Source organism: Homalodisca vitripennis, chromosome 3, assembly GCF_021130785.1.
Source record: "Homalodisca vitripennis isolate AUS2020 chromosome 3, UT_GWSS_2.1, whole genome shotgun sequence".
Taxonomy (NCBI): Eukaryota; Metazoa; Arthropoda; class Insecta; order Hemiptera; family Cicadellidae; genus Homalodisca; species Homalodisca vitripennis.
Window position 1 is genome coordinate 130,746,977 of NC_060209.1, and position 24,029 is coordinate 130,771,005.

At 31.1% G+C, this 24,029-nt stretch overlaps 1 protein-coding gene across 1 annotated transcript in view; it reads right to left on the minus strand.

Moving 5' to 3' along the window:
- Positions 1-23,386, minus strand: part of LOC124357505 — a 296,137-nt gene extending 272,751 nt beyond the window's left edge. Inside the window, exon 1 of the mRNA XM_046809368.1 lies at positions 23,279-23,386. Coding sequence (XP_046665324.1) covers positions 23,279-23,349 — 71 coding nt within the window. The 5' untranslated portion in view covers positions 23,350-23,386. The remainder of the gene's footprint in view (positions 1-23,278) is intronic.
- Between the last annotated feature and the right edge of the window lie 643 nt (positions 23,387-24,029).

Consider the following 24,029-nt stretch of genomic DNA (forward strand, 5'->3'; position numbering starts at 1 on the left):
GAAATATTCACAATAGAGAAAACAATACTATACATTTACAAAACTATTTCAAGTAATCTGATATTGAAATAAAATTTATTGCTAAACAATCTACAAATAAAAAGCTTAAACCATGGGTTAGAATTAATGTAAAAAGCTCAGTTTTACTTCACAGAAAATTGTGCAAAGGATTTAGAAAGACGTAAAGAAAGAAATATTTTATTTTAATAGAAACAAATTCCGCATAATAGTCTCAATATCAACACAGCTTTGTTATCTTACTATTTACATAAATCTTTGTCATAAAATATTTCACTCTTATTATATATACATAGCTCCGGGATGCACTGAAAACTGAAGGTTTTAAGATCAGCGGAGGTTTGAGAAATAGTTGTTGCAGAGTTGCCTCTACAATGTTAATTATTTTCTAATACAACAATAATAGCTTTTAACCAACTATAAAATCAGGTTTTCTTTTCCATGTACTACATTTGAGTAGACTATGTATTGTAATTTTACATTGTATTATTAAATATGAGGTAAACAGCCATCTAAAGAATTTCTAATGTAAAGTCATTACAGAATTTTTTCAACCAATACATATCATGTTATAACAAATTTTACGAAACATGTACAATGAATGAATAAACATAGTGTATACATAGTTTTTGCATTTATAACACAAAGTTTGATACATTGAGGATGAGATACTTTAAATTTTATATCCATACTACATTCGATATTGTTAATACATGATAATATTTTCTTCGTAAGCCTGAAAATGACCCTTGCCTTGGATGAAATAATTGTTCATATGCTGAGATATAGATAACTTCCTATTATTATTCTTTATTAAAATCTGTAAAATGTAACTTGAGATTTCGGTGTCTAAAAATACAAAACAGAGCCCCGATAAAAATAGATAAAAAAATAAAAAAATAAAAATAAAAAAAAAAAATAGTAAAATAAAAAACTCGATAAAAAACGTAAAACTCGTATTTTACGTCGATTGTAAAATAGTAATGTAAACTGTATTGTGGCTCTTATTTTACAGTAATAGTAGAGTTTATTAATTTATGGTTAGGTGTAAGAGAGGACTTAATAGTCCTAACCTCGCCAATTGAATATGTTTTACGTTGTATTCAATAAAGTCATTTTTCATTTCATTTCATTTCATTTCATTTCATTTCATTTTCATTTCATTTCATTTCATTTCAGAGCCACATTACAGTGTCGATGTATGCAAGTTGGAGGTATGCAAGTTTGAAATTGGATAATAAAGTTAATCAACTAAAACTGACCACTTTCAACTTTAAAATCAAGCAAACTCTTGATTGTATTTGTAAACACTTTGTGTTTCTACTCAAAGGTTCGACTACAATCCGGACACTTTACTTAATTACTTTACAACGAGTAGAAAGGCAAAACGATTAGTTTCCCCAGCCCCTGGTGTTATTTATAACTAACTAATAATGAGTGACAAAAATTTATATTTGTCGAACAATTCTGACATCCACTCAGAGATGACAGTTTGAAAATATAGAAAGTTCATGAAACGCATGTAGGATTGAGTGATGCGTAAATACACTGAGGAAAATTCTCTGTCTGAAGTTTGTTTTTGACGGTAAAAGAATTGTGAGAAAACTGGTTGTTTTGGGCATTTTCCATCGTTTAGTGTTACAAAGGATGTAACACTACGTTCGAGATCTGCAACCTAACACATAATCACAAATTATGTTAAAATAAAAAAATCGTATATTCGGGGAATGCAGATATATTGAAACCTGTATTCTATAGTTTAGTTTTAATAATTAGTGTGGTGTTTTATTAAGTGGATTTTTTAAAGTTAGTGACGTTAACACAAAACAGGTTGTGATTCCTGACATACGCGTGTCGCAATGCTCTGGTATTATTTATTTATTTGTACCAAATTGACGAAACATATGGGGTTGGAGAACTCTGAGGTCATAGTAAATGATGGTCGGTATTGAAAAGTTTACTTATAAATTTAATCGTGGCTAATAAAACCCACAAGTACCAGTTTAAGATGTTAAAATAAAATAATGTCTTGCCACTTTGCTGCAAAAATATAGTAATACTGAACTACAATGATATCTTGGATGGTGGGCCTAATATGTTTAATGTTCTATGGAATTTTGCCTACGAACTTGATCATTTATTAAAACTTTAACATTGACTTCCCTTCATACTTCATATTACTGTATAAATATATACCAAGTATATATATATATATATATATATATATATATATACCACATATATATATATTTATATATAACAGTGTAAATATTTTAATCTATTTTGTAATTATGTGTTAGATTGGTTATGTACCTGAAGAAGAGATAAGATTACAGACCTCGAAACGTAATGCTATTGATTTTTTGTATCACTGAATGATGGAAAATGTCCGGAAAATCCTGTTTCCTTCATTGAGCTAATATAAACACAAATGTTTAAAATTTACATTGGTTTTTTAATGGAGTAAAACTCAAGGTCGTTTCACGACAGCTGACTCTTATTAAGACGCGACTGGTATCGTCAACATCTGTGCTGTGAAATCATATTGTATACTAAAGCGCTTTTTAAGTCACTAGGATAAACATTATAAATGTTAAATATAATTTAAGTATTGACTAGGTTTGAAATGTATCAGAGTAGAGTACAAGTATAAGAATAATCTAAAATTAAAATAAATTTTATTTAATAATTAACAATTCAACTAATAAACTCATTTCGTTTAAATTCAGTACTATCAAAAATATAATATTCAGTTAAACTTGACGAATCTGTTAATGCATTGGAGAAATGAAGTGATTGATGTGATTTAGAGTGATATAAAACCTCTTCATCCAATTCTGTCAAACCGAATAAATTGGATTCTGAGTATATTGAAAACTTACTGATCTATATAATACAGAAATGTTGTTTACAATGATTTTAACCAGTCACTATAGCGAAGCAGTATTAATTATATCCACTGAACAATTACGGTTAAAAGCACTTATAGCTTTAAATGGATAAATATTTTTCGCATATTAATTTAGTTCAAAGATATAATTAATGTCTAATCGTATAAATATTTATTTCGCAATATATAATATTCAGTCAACAGTACCGTCAAATAACGTTATATCCCACGTTAATTAGACGCTTTAGGTACTACTTACAGGCCTATTTTACCTCTATTAATTTTATTAGTGTCAGTTTTATAAATAAATGTCATATTGTTACATCATTGTTTCTAAGCAATGTAAACAAAATAATAACAGCTAATAATAATATGTGCCAAAGCAGTTTTCATTATTCGTTTTACAGAACAAAGCTGGTAAATATTTATCTCGAAATTCAGGTTTATATATGTGATATTTATAATTTCAGATTAGAAGATGGCGGCTGTATATAAATTTTCAAACTGTAATAACTGAAAAACAGGACATTTTATAACAAATGTAAGAATATTTAAATACGGGTTAGTCTTTTATGGACACTTTGATATCATGTTTATATAATAACAACGACAAATAATAATCGTGCAGTATTTATCTTTCTCATCTCATATTTCAAATACACTAATCGAGTTATTAATGTTGTTTATCTGATGATTAATAATCTGTTGTGTGTAATCACTGAAATTACTTGCTCATTGCTGTCCTTTATACACTCGATATGAAATTTGTTTATATGTATACGTATTTTTACTAGCTTTGCAGTGCATGTACGATTTGATATAATCTTGTCTTATTTGCTTACGTATTGCAACCAAAAGCCAGTTAGTAAATATAGAGTTTTGTTGGCTTGCCCAATTTTATTATTGTATATTATTCTTATTTGAAATGTTCACTAAATATAATCAACAACACTGAGCTAGTAATGTTTAATGAAATAAGCTGCTAAATATAAGTGTTAAAAGATTAATTTAATTGATTTTCTTTGGTAAATTTATTACCTTAACTTATTTTAAAAACATGTATGTTAAAAAGAGGCGTTTAGTTACAATAAATAACACGTAGTAAGTGTTAACAATTATTGCAATCTCACATACTAGATAATATAGCTGATTAATACTCATCACCTAAACGACGTTAATTACTCGATTAGTATATTTCGAATGAAGGATGGCATTCAGTAAAACCTTTACTACTAGTTACTTTATAATGATGGGAAAATAATTGATTACCAAAATGATCATTCCAGACCCATATTTTACTATTATAATATTTTTCGTAGTATAATTTTTACCATTGTCAGGTATTACATTATGGAAATATTATATGACCGCTTTTGTGAATCTCGACTTGGCATTTTCAAACAGGACTTATTTAAACTAAACATTCTGCAAAATTAGAACTTATACCATGATTCAATTTAAATCATTTCCTTATAAACAAAAAAACGTACACTCTAAGAGCAAGAAAGAACTATACTTGATATAACCTTTCGTATTAAGTTAGATCTGACAAATTAAACAGTGAAGTTTTACAGAGTAATGTATGGACAAACTGAGTTTAGGAAGGGTGGTGTAATTTTTACGGTAAAATGAAGGGCAATGTATGTCTGTAGTTTTCCCCGTACCGATTATAATAAATAATAGTACGGAATGTTACGATACAACAATCATACTATTGTTTACGTGACGGAATTAGACACAATAAGAGCATAATTGTGTTAAATTCCATTATTCAAAATTGGGCTGAATAATCCACGAAAGCAATTCCTGCGAGCCCTGACTGTGATATTTAATTTTTTGTATTAATCCAAGAACTTATAGTAAATAGTAACTTTGATGTATTATTAATTAAATTGTAAAATAATCTGGCTCTTAACATTACTTTCAATGATTAAAACCGGTATATATTTGCAATGGTTTACGGCTTAACACTTCTATAATTAACTAATGAGTTCTTTGTTAATTAATTCATGTCTTGCCTTAATATAATTATTTTAGGTGGCTTCATGGTGACAACATTCGTGGTCCACAACCTTCGTGGAAACAACACTTCGTGGTGCCAATTTTTCAAAGTGTTGCCTTTGGTTCATTCTGCTGTAAGGCGAGTCACACCACGTGACACTCAGTGATCCAGAAAAAGAGTTGAAATTATTCAGTTAAAGGGAACTGTTTTTATTTAAAATTATTGACATGAGAGATGATGCGTTTATGGTTAAGAATAACATTAGGGTTCGGACTATGTTTAATAAATGCATTAGAGGTTTAATCAGATCAGAATGGCAGTCGGAAACTCCTAAGGCGTAGGTACTGCTATTTTATCACTGTCGTATAATAAATGGCCTGTAAGGATAACATTTTCTGTTATTAGTGTACGCCCACCCCTCTGTACTTCTGTAACTGTACACGCCATAAACTGTGTTATAGACATTATGTGTCCCTGAATTAGAGCGTAATGGCATTTCAAAGAATTAACACAATTCCTTTGTCACAGTTTAAAAAACAATCAACACTCTAATATATTATAAATAAAAAGTCAAGTTACGCAAAGCGATGGAACATCATAACAACAGGGAGAGTTTGGCATTTCTGTTCTACATCAGTTATTGTTGTAAAGGAAGGTGCAGATAGAAATATCAGAGTGAAAGCCAAAGTATATGAGGGTTTCTTTGAGCAAGTTAACGAGAGCATGAAAGATAACGTAGTTCAGAAGTTGCTAAATCAAAGGGATAGAGAACAATAGAACCGCTTGTCTTTACTACAAACAATATGCATGTAGGTAGACTAGGTCTTTCAAAAGAAATAATACGAGTAATATCGGAGATTGTTTTTAAATAATTTATAGTAGGAAACAAAATATGTGAATAGTTGAGATTAGAATTTCAATAATGCAGTGAACAGACTCAGTAATGAATGTTGACTGCTAATGTAATTATAAAAGAAAAGGAATAGAAATATTTAATTAAATTTATAAAATTCTAATTAATTCAAAGAGAAATGTTAAATTAGGATAATTACAAAGGAATTGTAGGGTTGAGACGCCGAGTTCCAGGATGAAAGCTATTTTAAACACAACTACCATAGGCGTTTTATAGAGGTTTGGGTTGTAGTCAGAATTTTAACTAATGTTCTGTTTAATGGTAGTTCATCAATGATTGGCTGATCGTTAGCAAAGCCTACCACCCGGAGGCTTTAAAAATGCCATTTTTGTCTGCAACGACTTCTCTAAAACCAACTAAACTATAGACTCGAAATGGTTTTATTGGTTTAGGAAATCCTACTACTCCAGAGCTGAAGAAGGTAGTAATGTCTATCTCAATAATTTCTAACTGATATCCTATTACCTATTAACTTGAAACTTTGCATGAAGCTCTATTTCTATATAAGCAATATCGAGTTCGGTAGGAACCATGATGGCGACGAGAAAATCGCAGAATACATAAATTGTTAATAATCTAAATCATGTAACATGTTATATACTAACTAACATGGTCTATAACGAATAAATGTTGCTATAACAGTTTGTACTTTTAATAACTTCTAGGACAAAACCGATTATATTTCTAAATGATAAACTATTTTTAACTCATATTCATAGATGTCTTATAGTTCACAGTTTGTAACAAAAGGCAACATAGGTATCCTCTGAATCAATTATTTGGACAGAGAATTATTGAGCTTCAAACTAAAACTGGAGGGCCACTGCTCTAACAGTTGTACATATATGTAACTTTTAGCCATTGGAGTATTAATAATCCATAGATATTAACGCTATGATATAAAAAATGTAATTCCTGAATAACTGTGCGTTTTATTTCAATCCAAATCATAGTGACTCATTTTTTGAGATTAATGGGAAAAGTTGTCTTTCAATTGATCTTGACAAACGAGATATATTTTCGATGGATTATGTATTTTCCTGTGCTAATTGAATATGAAAATCAAAAAGAAAAAGTAAATATGTGTGATTTTTATGATTTAAAAGCTTTTAGATCAGGAATTTTTAGAAGAAAGATGACTAAATAATCAGTGCAACAGGCTGAAACTTCTTGGGTCAAAAGTGGCCTTAGAAGACTTGCAGCTCTAAAAATACAATATATGTTTGTTTTTTAAGCTTTAGAAAGTATTTTATGCTCACTACTACTATTAAATAAGTCAACAATTTCCTTTTCCACCCACGCAGACCAATAAACTGGAGCTGTAACAAGAATTAGTACTTCCAAAGTACTTAGGCATTACTATTTTGGTACTTACTACAAATAAGAAAACTGTCTGCAATTATTAAACTTTGTAATCTTTTAAATTTTTCACATTTAATATGATTGCAAAATGTAAAAGCTGTAATGCTTCGTGAAGTATTTTTCATGTCACTAAGGAGTGGAGTGTTTGGTTAATGTTCCATCGTGTTGAATATTTTAAAGCAACGAACAGTTAAATGCGCCCAATTATTTTTTACTGCTAGTGATTGAAATAATGATTGCAATACATTATGAAATGTTTGGTGCGAACTACTACATAACAATCTTGACTGATACATTGCACTTTACTAAATTCATAGTAATCAAATGAATTAAATGCTAGTTCAAAATTGCTTTACTTTATTTGCTAATTAATTTTAAACCGCCACTACTATAAACGAAATATTAATGTTCAATATAAGATTAAAAACCTTAAAATAAAAAATGTTTAATTTAAAGTAATTTAATCACGAAGATAATGATTGCAGACAGCAGTGATACGCGGTAAACTTCTATTATGTAATCTCTTACTCAAATAAACTTTTATACCAATTTGTGTTTACCGTTGGGTCACCAACTAGGGCCGACTTTCCGATATTCTGAGCCAAAGTTAGCTATGTAGAATACTTTCCGATATTCCTTACCCCACACAACACTCCACAAAAATGTGTATAGAAGGGAACAGTCCGTCTAACTCTGGCCACAATTCACTGGTGTCATTCTGTGTTACTCACGCGTGAAATATGACGGTCATAAAACAAACCCATCAAAAACTGCATGAGAGGGCAGCATGCTCCAATGTAATGTCGGTACACTCCAACGTTTAGTGATAGTAATAAAATTCGGAACGCAGCGTATCAAAAGCGGTACGTGTATTCTTTATGATAACGTCATAGGAGCTGTAAAATATAAAATTATCTCTTACTGATTCATCATTATTATGCATTAATTATGAACTAATATTTTTCTATACTGTTCAGTATTTATGTTTCTTCAATTAATACATTGTTTGAATTGTTAAGCTTCGCACTTCGTAACAGTTAACGCAATGAATTGTATGTATGCATTGAATTGTATGTATGCAATGAATTGCATGCATCTAATATGAACCAGGCTTTTGCCGTTAATTGAGACTTAAAATTATTTTCTATAAAAAATTTAAGCAAATAAAAAGGATTATTATGTAGAAGAATTATAGGATTTAAGTAAAGATAATAATTAAATGAATAATTTAAAGATCGAAGTTATTTAATACTAGTTACAAATCATAAAAAATGTTTAAGAAATTAATTTTAACTGTGGTTATTAACATAATTAAAATTTATAACATAATTTAAATTATTTTAACAACTTTAGAGCAAAAGTTATTAAGAAAATAGGTAAATAATTTGTTATTAGATTCACATATATAAATAATAACAAATTTCACTGTGAGATTAAGCATGGAAATCAAATGCATTTTTAAATATAACAAGAAACAATGTGACTTAATTACATCAATTCAAATCAAACATATTTATGATAAGCACACTCATAACTCTCATAACACTCAAAAGCCTAATTTACTCTAAACATATTGTAGTTAAATAAAGCTTTGGGTTCAAGAGATTGTAATCCTTCTAACTCTAAAGTATTCTTTATAGAATCTTACAAAGTCACTTGACACTCAGAGTTTAATTGGCAGCATATAACGAGGTACTAGTTTGTACTCATGGTGCCAGGAGGTTGCTACACTAGAGAAGATTATCCTTATATTCTTACATTGCCAAGTGGCAATCTGGTTGTATTTGAAATGCGTATTTATAAACATGGTGGTATTTTTCATAAGCATACTCGGAATTTCGTCGTGTAAACTTGGTACTGACTAGGTAGACGTGTTGAAAGCAATTCGCCGTATTGACATTAATGCTAAAGGATCTGAGTTTTTAGCATGATGTTATATACAAGTACATTGTTAGTATTTTTTCTAACAAAAATACTAACAATGAGTGAGTCCGTGTTTAATGAATGTTTTTATATTGGTTTTTTGTCTTTATAAGACGTGTCTAGTTTATATTCCTTAATAAAGTTGTTCGTTTAGTAGTTAATATGAACAATGTTTACAGTTAAGTATTTAGTTTTATTATTATTTAAAAATTAAAATGTCTTGTTTTAGTCTCTATACAAGGTTAAATGTATGCAAGGGCAATGAGGTGCTAATTTCGCTTTAAATAAAGAAATATTCCCATTCATCTCATTAATTTACATATGAGTATATCATAGTTCCATGAACTACATACGTAAAACTACTAATACCCGAACTTTGTTTAAAACGATTTGTCTGTAGAACAGCTGATATACCTATTAATCCAAGAGCCTATAATTATACTGTATAAACACACGAAATAATTCCGAAATAAATCCCCCTTTACTCAATTGTAAATTTGTCATAAAATCTGTTAAAATAAACGTAGAGACCTCTAGTTTGCATTATTGGATTTCTTTTTTTATTCCCTTTAAAATGAGGGGTCACATGATAAGGGTTTGTATTTGAAAATGTTTAGGTGCCCCCCTTTACCCCCCTTTAGAAAAGGGGGGCAAAATTTTCAACAACTTTTAAAATTAAAAAAAATATGTTATAATAGGTAGGATCAAGGTTTCACATAGATATCTCGGGCCGTTTAAATTATATCCAGGTGTGCCGGTACATAAAACTCACTCTGTATATACATTTGGTTGATGTATTCGCCCTAGAAAAGATATTGATCGTCAGCCGCTTTAGTTTTGGTCAAGGTGGAAACTACAAAAGATCATTGTGTAGTTTGACTATATATGTTTTATTCATTTAAATCTTAGTACACGCATACGTATTTAGTTCGTATTAAGTATAATTAGAACATTTACATGGTATATATTTATTTACATATACATTATATGCATTTAATAATGGTTATAATAATTATGATAAGCTACCAGTAACATACATGTCAACATTTCAGCGATGCCAGAAACCAATCTTACTTTAGTATATTAAAGGCATATCTTTATGCGTCTTATATGCCAACTAATATTTCTCTGCAAACAATGATATTATATTCTCTGTAGACGATAAGTTTTCAGATATATCTGAATGAATATTATCTACTACATAACATTGTTCATTGAATGGTGATGTTTTATTTTCTGTTGACGATAGGTTTCTTGCCAATCTTACTTTAGAGTACTGAGATATTAAAGGGATATCATTAACAGTGTTATCTACCAACTAGCACTTCCATTTTATCGGTGATATTACATCATCTTCTGACATTTTATCCAGAATTTCCTGGATCGCAGATATTACCAAAGTATACTATCTCAGTTTTTTGTTATTTTTGGGGAACAACAATAGGTTTTCGTAAATAAAATATTCTCTTTGGCTGTTACAGAAATTTACCAAACAAACCAAGATCTCAAAATTTTCCCAACCAGTTTTTAATACGATCGTTTGATTCTTTTGCAATTTTAACAATGCTATTAACAAATTAATCTTGAAATTTCAAACACATTCCTTTTAAACTGCAATTTCGTGTTTATCCTTAGGATCGTGTTTATCCTTCGATTTATATATATATATATATATATATATATATATATATATATATATATATATATATATATATATATCTTATAGAACTTTAAAAATAAATCTCGTGCTTTATGACATGACAACTCGACTTTAGATACATCCGGTGCAGGAACAAGCTAAAGCAGTTGTCGCCAGCTTGGAGCTGGTAGAGTAAAAATGTTCTTCCTCATTTTGAGAAAGTTCTACCCACGATCTAAGATTTCCAATCAGAGTTACCAACTGTAGTCCCTTCGTGTCGTCGGTCTGTGGTGCCCAGGCCTCCGGCTCACATCCATGGCCTTAAACCTCTGTGAAGGTTTTATTACGACGGTGCTTCTTCACATCCATTGCTACAGTTGGAGGAATTTAGCTGTGCTCGTGGTGCAGCCCTAATACTACCCTTCCAACAAACAAACGCTATCTGTGTGGCGGGTTGTGCTTACGTGCTAGCCGCTGAGATGAAGGCGCAACAATCTCTTTAACGACTTTAAACTCACGATTTCGATTTGCCGATTAGTATTGACATATAAGTTATTTTCAAAACGCGTTAAACAACACTATAACCACTGAAAAAATAGGATAAGTTCTATTATTGTTATTATTTGGTATTCTCTTATTATTTAATTTACAATCACTTCAATAATATTTAGTTAATTTAAATGCTAGAATATAATTTTCTAATAACAAATGTTACTTACAATGATTGTTTTTTCATTGGAGTTCTTCAATCCCAATCAAAGTTTCCTCCTCTTCTGGGTCACTGTATTGCTGACTGTATCCGAACCAACTGATATAATAAGGGATTCTATAATATTGTCAATCTGGGGTTCTGCTGCTGCATAGTCCCTTTCGATTTTCTCTACGTGCTTGCACTTTATTGACCACTCTTCTGCGCCCATACTTGATATCTTGTCTTCGCATAGAGCTTTAGCTTGAGACATAGTGAAAGATGTATTTCTCATAGCCACATAACTTTTGACTTCGGCCCAAATTAACTCAATGGGATTGAAGTCTGGGTGGTAGGGCGGAAGTCGTAAGATGTCATGACCCTCTAGTTGAACAGTTTGTGAACGGCCTAGTGTTCATTTGTTTTGTTTTTTGTTTTTTGCCAAAACACCAATAACACCAAAATGCCAATTTTTAGGTGAAATAAGATAAGGAATCGTTTTTATTAACAATTAAAAAAAAAGTTAAAATGTCAATAACGGTTGATCACTTGAGATATTTCACAGTTGTTTTTATACTGTTTTTTTTTATACAATATTACATTCTCTTAAGGGACAGCAAATGCAATAAAAGTGATAAAAGAATCTCTTGAATATTAAACAATGTTTTTCTCCATAATTAGTGTCTATTCTGTGTATTTGAATCCGACTGAACAACACGACGTATCGTGGGCACTGCAAACGTATTGCTGATTGGAGTCCTTAAATAAACACTAAGTTTGAATTGCTCCATCTCAACTAAACTTAGTTTATTTAATAAAGCGCTCCCCGCGCGGGTCGACGAAGCTACATTAGCTTCATTAGATTTAACTACTTAAGTAAATGAGACCATGCTGAAGCTAGCAGACCATATTACTCAGTCACAGCGTTGATATATTGACGATGTTCTAAATTATTACTAGTCTGGGTTAATTACATCGTAAGTCTAATTTGACTCTACTAGGATGGTTGGACATTTTAAGTTTTAAATTTACAGACAATCCTAAGTAAGTTTGCAATAAGCCCCGAAGCAAATAAAGTATAAGTAGAGTAAAATTTTAAGGCTGACCAATTTTTTCATATCGCTTAGTATATGAAATAAAATATTTATTTATTTGAAAATAAATTAGGTCCCCATAGCCCTTTTTCATATTTGACTTCATACAATGACAAAAATAAAACATTATTTATATTTATAAATAATAAGAAAACTAAATATTTGACTGTCAACATTTTCAATATTGAAAACTAAAAGTATAACTTTATTGAATAATATAAACTAAAGAAATCTTATAATAATGAAATACACAGATTCATACACACGTACTCACACACAAAATAATATCAATGTACTATATTATGTATATTAGAAACACGCTTTCCTCACACATGCAATATACTACTCATGCCAGTACAACCGCAGCGAAAAGACCTATGCCAATCCCGTCCCAATCATCCGCCACAGACAGTGCTCCCTCAGTAATACCAGGACTCTCTAAGCATGTTATGCTACGAGGAAGGGAATTCCATATACGACATTCCATTACCACAAAATACTTGTCATATACAGCACTTCTGTGCAACGGCATGCTGAGCACAGATGAACCAGATGTACAGTAATTACATTATAATCATCGATATAATATTAATTAATATATCGAGTAACAGAAATATTGATACTTATCAATCGATAGCATCGTACATTAATGTAATATACAATAACATAACCAAATAAAATATAACAATCCATAACAATCAAAATAAAATGGATGCTTGTGGAAAGCCTTTTAAGGCCCATGCACACGATGCTAATACAGCTTGTTGTCTAGCGTCGTGTGAACGAACAACTAGTGGCTAGTATATACAGTTATTCACTAGTGCGCTTTTAACATGTTTTATTTTACTAGCTGCTGGTAGGGGGGATTAAACCACATGATTGACTAACTCTAATGTAGTAGTACAGCACTAAATTCTATGAGAACCCTACTCAATGTTCTGTAATAGTTGCTACTTAGCTGTCTTGTAAAGTACAGTAGTTTTATGGTCAGTAGTATGTCACGGGAAAACGAGAAGTTAAAGTAGAATTTGGAGTGTATTTGATAAATTCTAAACAATTACTAATTTAATCAAGTGCTGTTAGATTGTTACATGTGATGATTGTAACATAAGGGATTCAAGATATGTTTCTTGACGTTGTTAACAAAACATTTCCAAGACGCGTTGGAAATATTACTTGCGATCAGCTCAAGAGTAAAATACAATTCTTGAAGGGCGCTTTTCAAATTAAGTTCAACACTATGAAACATAATTAACAACTATATAGAATATACAACACCGGTGTTGTTGTCCTCAGAGGACTGGTTTCTAATTTAACTAGCTCTTTGTGAACTACCCACAAGTCACAAACTAGCATCATATGAATAGGGCATGATCTAAGATATTATGCAGATACCTGCGACCGACGAATTCTTACACTGAATGTTTAAGGTTAGTGAATACCATAATACTAAAATGACTGAACACTAAAAAATGTCTAGAGGACATGAGTATTTTTCAAACGTAGATGCAATGCGTTTCCATGAAACTGGTGGCAGGAATCTCAGTTATTTTATATACTGGGGTTTGTGCTTTTGTTAAGGGTGTTCAGACATACGTAAAGTTACCTTCGCTCCAACATCATATTGGAGAGACTCTATTAACACTATGAATAGGGTCAGTCATCAATTACTATTATGAACATTCAAATTGTATTTGTTGTCAATAATAAAATTTTTTAATAACTGGTCCTGTTAACAACCAAATAATTAGAGTTAATCTGAATCCCTATAGCTTCTTAATAATTATATAATTATTACATCTTATAATTGGAATTACTTCCAGTTGTTACTTGTTCTAAGACTTAATTACAGTTATAGTGATAATTTTGTATACCCTAAAAGTTTTGTATCGTTTTAATTATAAAAGAAAAATAAAGATAGCGAGATTCTTACAAACAGGACAATAGTACTGAAATTAGTATAACATAAAAATAAAAATATTTTTTTACAAACGTATTAATATTATTTATATAATGTAAGTTTTTACCCCATATTCCATTAAAGAGATGCACAAAAATGAATGAATAATTACAAGTATTGTATATTTCTTGATAGCATAGTGCACTTAACTTATAATTTCATGTATTGGAATCAAACAAAATTATATTAAATTTCGAGAAACATTTTGTAAAAAAATAAAACGAATACAGTTGATCCCAAAAGAGCAATAAAGAAGTGTCTCGAGGCAAACTGACCAGCTGAACATCAGAGCACAGCGAGTAGGCGGTGTTACTGCAAAACCTTACTAAAGTTTAGCTGCTCCGTTTTTTTATTTTATTTTTTTTACAAAATCGGTATGGGAGAAGGTACTCCGAAATGAAACCCACCGTGGCCAAATGAAAGTAATAATATAGTACTGTTGTGATCAAAACCCGCAGCAGGTTCTGAGCAGACGATTAATGTGACATCTGGAAGGACTTAAAGCCAGTAATCAGAAGATTGAGCGCTCTATAGTTGCTTATCGATCCAAGAGCCGAAGAAGGAAAAATTGCTCAATGCAAATCCATCTTCAAAATCTACCTTTGGATTGATGAATAATTTCTGATACGTGACTTATATTATTTTAAACCGAAAATTCTTTAATAGAGTTTTGTACTTAAGTACACATTTTTTTCTGTTAGTAAATAAAGTACTAAGTAGTAAAAATTATCGTTTTGTTTCATTTTATATAAGTTACACACCATCAAGGTACACTGACTGTGAATACACCAAGCCTCGCAGTATTTCGCTTCAATTAATTCTGTGAGCCCAGACTCTAATGAGATTCTGAGACCCAGAGTGTCAGATTCTAAGAATTCCTTAAATAACATCCAATTAAAGTGGATTAACACTTCACTTTAGTATCATATCATGCCCTTTGCTGAGGCACGACACAAACGTTTAATATACTTAATTAATTAACTTTCAGGCGTGTATAAAAATGTCAAAAGACTGTGGATGATCATTGTACCTACGAAATAGTACAACAGAATTCTACGTGAGTTCATTGACATATCTCCTTCTTTCTGCAGATATAACGGTGTTTAGGAATGTATTCCAATTTCTAGAACTCAAAACATCGTTATAAATTAACTAATTTTCTAGTGATAGAAAATACACTAAAAGTAAGTGTCAAATAATACAAAGAGAATACGAGATTTTAGAAAAAGCGTGAAACTGATTTACATTGCTAGTCTGAAAATTATAACTAAAAAAAAGATGAAACTCATATTAGATATCTTGAAAATATTTAAGACTATTGAGGCTTATATATAAAATCAACCGTAAAGAAATTCATAGGTTATGATTCTTACTAACCTATAAATATTCTGCAAACTCAAGCGTAAGTTTGGTTCCACTATTTATTTAACATAGACTTAGAAACATTGTTAAATATGTATTTATTAGGATTTAATATGTAAAATACAATGAGTTCTAAAATAATTTAAACTGGGATTCATTTATTCCACTTTCTCTTAATGTAATTTAGTTTATTTAAAGGTGGCGTCATTACCCCGGGACAGTGGTGGAATTACCCCGGTACCCGGTACCCGGGGTAATTCCGCCACCATGAAAGGGTGCTTACAAATTTTTATTTTTACAGTTTTCGTTTACAGATACAATAACAATTACATATAAATAAATATAACATCAAAGGCTGTACACTTTAGTATTTTTAGTAATGCAAAATACAATAAAAATTAGATGTAAAAAATCAAAAACCCTTAACGCGGCGGCATTCCCCCGGTCTACCCTACCTTGCCAAATATACTGCATTGTTATAATATACATTGTGTAAATGGCCACCTGGCCGTGTATATCAAATACACAAACTTATATTTTCATGTGCTTTTAAGAATACGACTGTTAAGCTCAATAATAAGGTTAAATATAAGTTCAGAAATCAGAAATACTATCAGAATTAGCCTACAACTTTATAAGCTTAATATCAACTTTATGTACAAAGCTTTGTTAGGAAAAGTTTATGAATGTTCATAAAGTATATTTACAAGTTGTTTTTGTTTGTCTTAACAAGCAATAATACTGCTATAATCTGTCACGGCCGCGCCGCACCGTGGCCCTACACTTTAATTCTAATAAATACATCAAAGCATTTACCAACATTAAATATAAAAACAACACTCTTGAGTATTTACGGAAGGCACTATTCAGTATATTGTGAATAATCCGTAAATAAATTATAACAATAAATCTCGAACTTTAAGCACACATATATATGGCACCAAAAAATCAAAATTTTTGCTATTACTTATATATGCAAAAGCTTTGAAATGCCATACATGAGGGGACTATTGTTCTATAAAGTGGGCAAAACTTTAACCCAGCATTCAATAAACCTTTAGATAAAACAATAAAACAGTTTTGGTGAATTGTTTCAGTTAAATTATAAAAATTAACTAACAGAAAGTTGGACGTGAAAATAAGACAAATTAAAGTTTACACAAATATCTCTGGGGCCTTTACAAGTTGGTGTTATTGTTCTCGGTTCTCTAAGCAGCGTAACATAACTTTCTGCTAAATTTAATTTGTCAAGACAACAGACTCTTGTAATTGTATTTTCGTATGTACCTTATGAAAATATTGTTTTATTAGAGTGAAGATTTATATATTAAAAGGGATTGATATTTTATTTTTCTACCTAACATTTATGCAAACTAAAGTTAGTAACAAATTGAAAATATAAATGGTAAACAATTTCTTATACAATCAATACCTAAGTATTATTTATTTTAAATAGTTTTCAATGGTATGCAAGCATATTTGAGAAGTAGACCTATTCAAACAGTTTATTACATAACTATATGTACACAAGAGATATAATATAAATTATATATAAATTAATATAAATTTAAGTATTGGCCTCAGCCTAAGGTGTTTTGTTTCAAGGCGTTGACACTGATGTAAGCCGATCCAATATAACAAGTAATACCACTCCATCACTATTGGAGAAGACAGGTGGAACATATCAGTGTTGGCATCCCGCAAAACGAAATATTGGTACGTTCTGTATTTCTTAGATCCTACGAGATCTTATTAGAACGAACCTTTGCGTTGGTACGCAATATCTGGTTAAAATTGTAAACACTTTTCAACTCGTAATATACAATATCAAGAAGTATTGTATTAAATAATTATCTATTGTTTCTTTAACACTGTAAACAAAAATTAAAAAGTATGATCATCGCTTCAAATTCAAAACTTTGCTAACTGCAAAACAGAACAACATACTATCTTATCCACTCATATTGTTATTTAAACATGTGTTTCAGTAATAATGCATCTTAATTATTTACATATTTTTTATAAAAAATGCATTATAGTATGTGAGTTTAATTTTAAACTGAAATGTTATTATGAGTACATGTTAAGTGTCATTCTGTACGTACTAACGGACATCTTTTTTTAGTCCCATAAACACAATGCAAAACTTACTCTTACACGTAAGAAAAAATACTTTTACTCTATTATTTTCGATCGTAGACTTATGGAATATGTTTTATTTCAACTACATACTTAACATGCATAAAACCTATGTTTTATTTTCATTATATATTTCTTTTTTGTATTTTTTACTTAAAATATTCGATAGAGGAAACTAGATAAAAATACTAATAAAGAAATGGAGGTCAATATCAGACCCTGTATATTGTTATCCGACGCTGATTTAACATTTATTTATGTTTCACGGTTGTTTTTAAGTTTGTGAACCTGAGAAACATATGATGTTAGAAAATAGTGTTGTTCCGTATTTTTAAATCTTTTAATATCTCCCATTCTCACTTCCACCAAAACTAATGAGGCTAAGTATAAATTTCTTTCTTCGATCACTAGGAAGCCAGGGTTTGCCTATACAGTGCTAACTGGCGCTCGGCTCCTGAACCATAAACGTTCTTGTACGCCAAAACACAAAGTTGTTTCACTAAAACTGGCTACTAATCCATATTGAGTATTCATGGAACAGTGGTACAAAATTAAAGAGGAGATGAGGTTATTGTAATTGGTTACCAAATACCTGTAGTTTTGGATCGGAGGAGACTTTTTACAAAGCAAATCCAATCCCTTCGTTTTAAATAAGTGCAATGTTTGCAATATTTATACAACCTAAATAATGTAAACTTTTGGTAACTAATAATCAATGTTTGGTGAGATATTATCAAGTGTTTGTGCGAGTAGTTACCTACAACGAGATGCGGGAGTCACTGACCTGACTTCTTGGCAAGGAAGGAGACCTGGGGCGGATAAGGAGGTGGAGAGGTCAAGTTTCAAGCTGCAGCCGGAATTCACAAAGTTAAGAAGTCAGGATGACAAATTGGCTTGTCTGCTAAATCTAGTTTTAATCTTCATATTAACCTTTCCAGAGGGAAAGCTTGAAGAGAGTAAGCGCACGTTTTCTCAAAGTTAATTCGTTTTTAAATAAGAGGATAAGTGATGGAATTGGCTCTCATATTCAGTTAATGAGATTTCTGTTTGCGCTTGAGAGAGATTGATATCTGCTCTTTAGGTTAAAGTTGTATCTGTTTCTTTCTTCCCGCCCCAGATATGTTTAGCGAGAACTGAACTACACAAAAGACGCGGAATTGTATAATAACTTGTGTGATAATTAATATTACTTAAGTCATACACTTAACTACACAAAGTGCGCCAAATTATACAAATCATTTGTATTAATGTTTAATCGAAAACCCTGTTTGCACATCGTCCTAAAACTACTGCTTGCTGAGTGACAACAAGACGGAGTTCGCAGGTGTTGTGCAGCGGAGTGATCCAAGATATTCGCCCACTTTTCGAGATTACAATTTCCATGAGAAGAGATAATGTGCATAACTCAGTCAATTCTTCTTGGAAAAAGGGAAAGCTATTTGGAACAGACAACTTCTTTCAATCAAATGGGATAGAGCAATAACACTCTCACTTTTAGGTTTCTAAAAACATTTAACACTTATTTTCAAATTAATTAACATTGTTCAAGGGATCATAATATACTATACTGTACAAATTTACATTAAAGAAATTAGTGAAATAGTGCATTGCGTCTCTCATTATAATGCATGCTGTCTCTCGTATTCCCTCCCCACTCCTCCATTGGTGAAACCGCTGTGAGCTGCTTCACTTGCCGCTCGCCTATTCTCACTGTTTCTTTCTTTGGTCTGTGGAGTCGGCGTTCAGCAAAACCTATCCTACTCACTTATTTCTGTCAGAGTGACATAAATTTGGTATAAATTTGTTATAATAGCATTTGTGTTTAGATATTCTTATGGATTTGTTTACAACATCTTCTGTTCTTTACTTTAAACTGCTTATAACATTTGTATAGCTACCATTTGTAATCGTAAGATATTTTTTATTAATAGTTAAAAAAACCCGAGTTTTAATTAGACTAAACATTGTAAAACATTTTAATTTTATAACTTTAATGATTTAAACTATTTCAACGAAAACCGGAGGGATGCTCAAATAAGTAATGAATAATGAACTTATAAGTATGTTGTTGAGGTCAATTAGACATACATCATTAAAAACAAAATATACGCAACTAAATTAAGAGGTCTCATCATTGCATACATTTTAAATAAAATAAAAAGTTTATCGTGGGTATATATTCAATACCCTTCAATCCAAGAGGGTGGAACTCCGGTAATTAACATATATTTTATAAAACTATCCTACACAATGAATAAATTTGAAACAAAATTAACGTGGACGTTTTATACCATGAGAAGATCTAGCAGGACAGTTTGTACTCCCACAGAGACCAAATAGGTTATAGTTAGAAGTTTCAAAAGACCTAGGTAAAGTCTTAAGTGGGCAGAAACCAGAAGTCTAAGAGATTAAGGAGGATGCAAGAAATCAGGTCCTCTCAAAAACTTAATCCTAGGGCATTGAGCATAAAATCATTTTATGTTTCACGCTTAACCTCTATTGATATGTTGGAAGCAGAAGCAGGTAGAAAACTTTGCAGTCAGTGGTCCCCAAAACAATTAAAACATACAAGCAGTCCTAGTAGTCTCTAGGTACCTAGGCGGTTCATTTGATTATAGGCTCTTAAATGCCAGGTGAGACTAGTAGTTAGTGGGTAAGGTGGTCACAAGACATTAAATTGCCTCAAAAGTATCGCTTCCGAGCAGGCCTTTTCATGAACCAGAAAGATCAGTAGTCGAAAGGTTCAAAATTCCGGATCTATTATGCATAATAATGTGAGTCAAACTTAACCACATAGCCTGTGGGTAAGACTCTTTGTTTTATATAAGTATAATGGTATATAAATTATGTATTCTAGCAAATTGAAAAGTTGTATGAATAAAGAAAGTTTTTTTTAATTATTGATTGAAAAACATTCACATATATTTCTTGTAAAAAGTAACATCTATGAATTTTTGTGTTATGAAACCATAAAGCCAAAACTTTTGAAACGTCAATGCTATCCGAACATTATTATCCACGCTTCAAACTGGTTTTCTCTTCTACAAATATTATTTGTATCATTAACGGAATCATGTTTAGGTGTTGAATTTAGATAAGCTTTACAATGCTATAATACAAAGTGTATAATAATATGATATCTCTGTAAGTACGTCAATATTATGAAACATCATATAATCTTTAAAATAAATATTCTTACTAATAATAATTAAAATAACTAATAATTATTATTTAATAAGTCAGGTTACTAAAGAATTTGTCTACTGTATATTTTCTACATTTAATACATACGGAAATACAGTAACGAGAGACCGGTGTCTTGACAAATCCAATTTAGCGGAAAGTTGTGTTATGTTCCACAGAGAGACAAGAACAATAATCCAAACTGTGTCGGTACTCCAGAGACATTTGTGTAAACAATCTAATTTCTCTTGTACTCATTTTCTACTTTCTGTAAATTACTTTAAAGTTATATACTCTTATTTCTAGTTGAAAAATGTAACACACATACAGCAGTGACGAATTTAGGCGTAAGGTTGTTTTTATAGGAAAGATAACTCTTTCAGTTTGAAAATAGCTTACCATTAATGTAAAGTATAACATAGTCGATGGCTCTTTCCTTACCTTCTGTTGGTTATTTTCTATTCTCCGTCATATCATTGTATTAGTACTATATCCAATAACTAATAGATGTTTAAAAATACATCGTGTTTTCTTGCCAGTCTTACCATGATTTGAAAGAGGTCAATATATATATTTAATATTCAGTTCTTCAATAATAAGATTAGATCATTGTACTTAAAAGAATCGTGAAAATAGTAGTCTAAAATTCTTAATTTTTGGTTTTTATACATCATTTTTTGTTTTTTACACAGCTATGCAGTGTTATTTCTATGACTAAATTTTAATTTTTACCAAATACGCTCTTTAATATAAATTTTCAGGTAATTGTTCATTTTATACATTATTTATTAAAGTTGTACACTTATTTGACAGATTCACACTTAAATTAAAGTTATCAGCTGTAACTATCATTGTGATCGATTCTCCCATTATGATGTAAATTCTGTCAGAGATTGTACTGATGGCCTGTCACTCAGAGCAGAACACCAGGCAGAAACTACATTGTCCCCAGAGATGGAGGGTGTCTAGTTCCCGATTGATCGTTGATTGTTAAAGTGATTAGTCCTCTATGCATAACAATTAGTATCTTCCTTTAGAGTCTCGGTGATGTTAAGCCAGGATACACATACAATAAGATACATTCAATACGACAAATCTATACCTCATTTAAAAATGTACAATTTCATAGAAATAAAAATTCACCCAAAGTAACATTTTACTTTCAAGACATATATAGAAAAGGTTAGGTCTAGTTATTAACCATGGACAAAATGGGAACAAGGAGGATTGTATCAATTGTACAAGTTTGACGATTTGTTTAGCATTATTTCCTATATTTGTGAATTGAAATGTATAATCAATAAGTACGAAGTTCAATAAGTACGTACAATCAATAAGGTTGAAATATGAGGAGCCTAACAGAGGCAAGTCAAATTTTATCCTTAAGCTTGTAATAAAATTACTCTCAAAGTCTTGTTTCACTACCAATACTGTGTTAATATTATAAACCAACAACCAGTATTTCTACATATAATCATACACGTTAGCCTTTGTCCAAAAAATCCGCTTTTTGTGTTGAAGAATAAATCAAGATTAAAAGGGTTTGAACTATTTTTTACTTGCTTAGCAATTTGACGTAAAATTATCATTGCTTATGGTAAACCGGCTGCTTGGCTTCCAAGTACTAAGGAAGAAATGTTTATTTTCTTTTGAATTACCTAATTAATGTTAGAGCTCGGATATGCCCGAGTCACTATTCAAATGAGCTATGGAGGTGTCGAATGGCTCGTATTGCAGTCTTGTGAATTTTAGGGTAGACATTTATCTTCACGCTTACATATCTAAAGATACTAAAGGAGCAATTATGCAAATGTGTAATGTCTTTGTGATCGCATAGTTCTTGAGCAAAACCGGACGTAGTTGTCTTCAAAATATTCTCGAAGTGACGTAGATTGTAAAAATCTGTATGAAGGGAGTCCCATAATATTTTACAAGAAGTATTTCTACTGTGCTCAAATGCTTTTAAAGATCTGTTCAATCTCATCTAAATGAGATTCTCCCATTTCATAAAAATACATTTTTTGTACAAAAAATAGTTTAATTCACAAAACTAAAATACTCCTTAACTATCACGAGCTAATTACACAAGCCAGTGTTGTACTTACCAAACACAATAGAGTCTGGAAGGTAGGATACTTGCTGGGAGAATGATCTCCTGTACATCACTGTTATGCATGAATATCGCTCTTTATTGGCAGAGGAGAGCCTGTATGTCGTTGCCAACAAAGCTTGGTTCTAAAGCAATCCAGTGACGGTCCATTGAAATAAGACAAACGAGCTCAGTTACAATTTTAAAACGCGACAGATTGCGCACTCGGGTTCTGTGTGGCTCGTCTGTGAGAAATGCTAGAAATTAGGGCCCTGCCTCTTGCCGAGGTTGTGTAAAACCTCCCTCTATACTCAGCCAAGATGCTTGTGGACACTTAGTCGTTATACCTCTCATGTAAGCTCTGGATAAAATCTTGTGGTTACCACTAAAATGATATTGACTCCAGCGACGAGCATTGTTAATAAGACCTGCCGCAGTAGATGACTCAATCGTATTTCACTCGATAGAAGTAAAATTTTCTGATCTGGCTGAGGATCTATTGGCATATCCCCACTCCTGTCTCTGAGTCTCTAGGTAAAGTCAGAGGAAGGCACCGGATTAAATGGCTGAAACCTCTCTTAAACCGGAAAAACTTAAACATACTTCATATAATATTATTGTTAGCCTTTTCATTGTTCAGACGAGAAATAATTAATAGCTTGAAAATTATCACTTAACATATGTTTGTTTCTAGCTGTAAATCAGACAGTAGCTGAAGATAATATACAAAGGCTAAAGGAAAGAAGAAAGGAAAAAAGAATTATGGA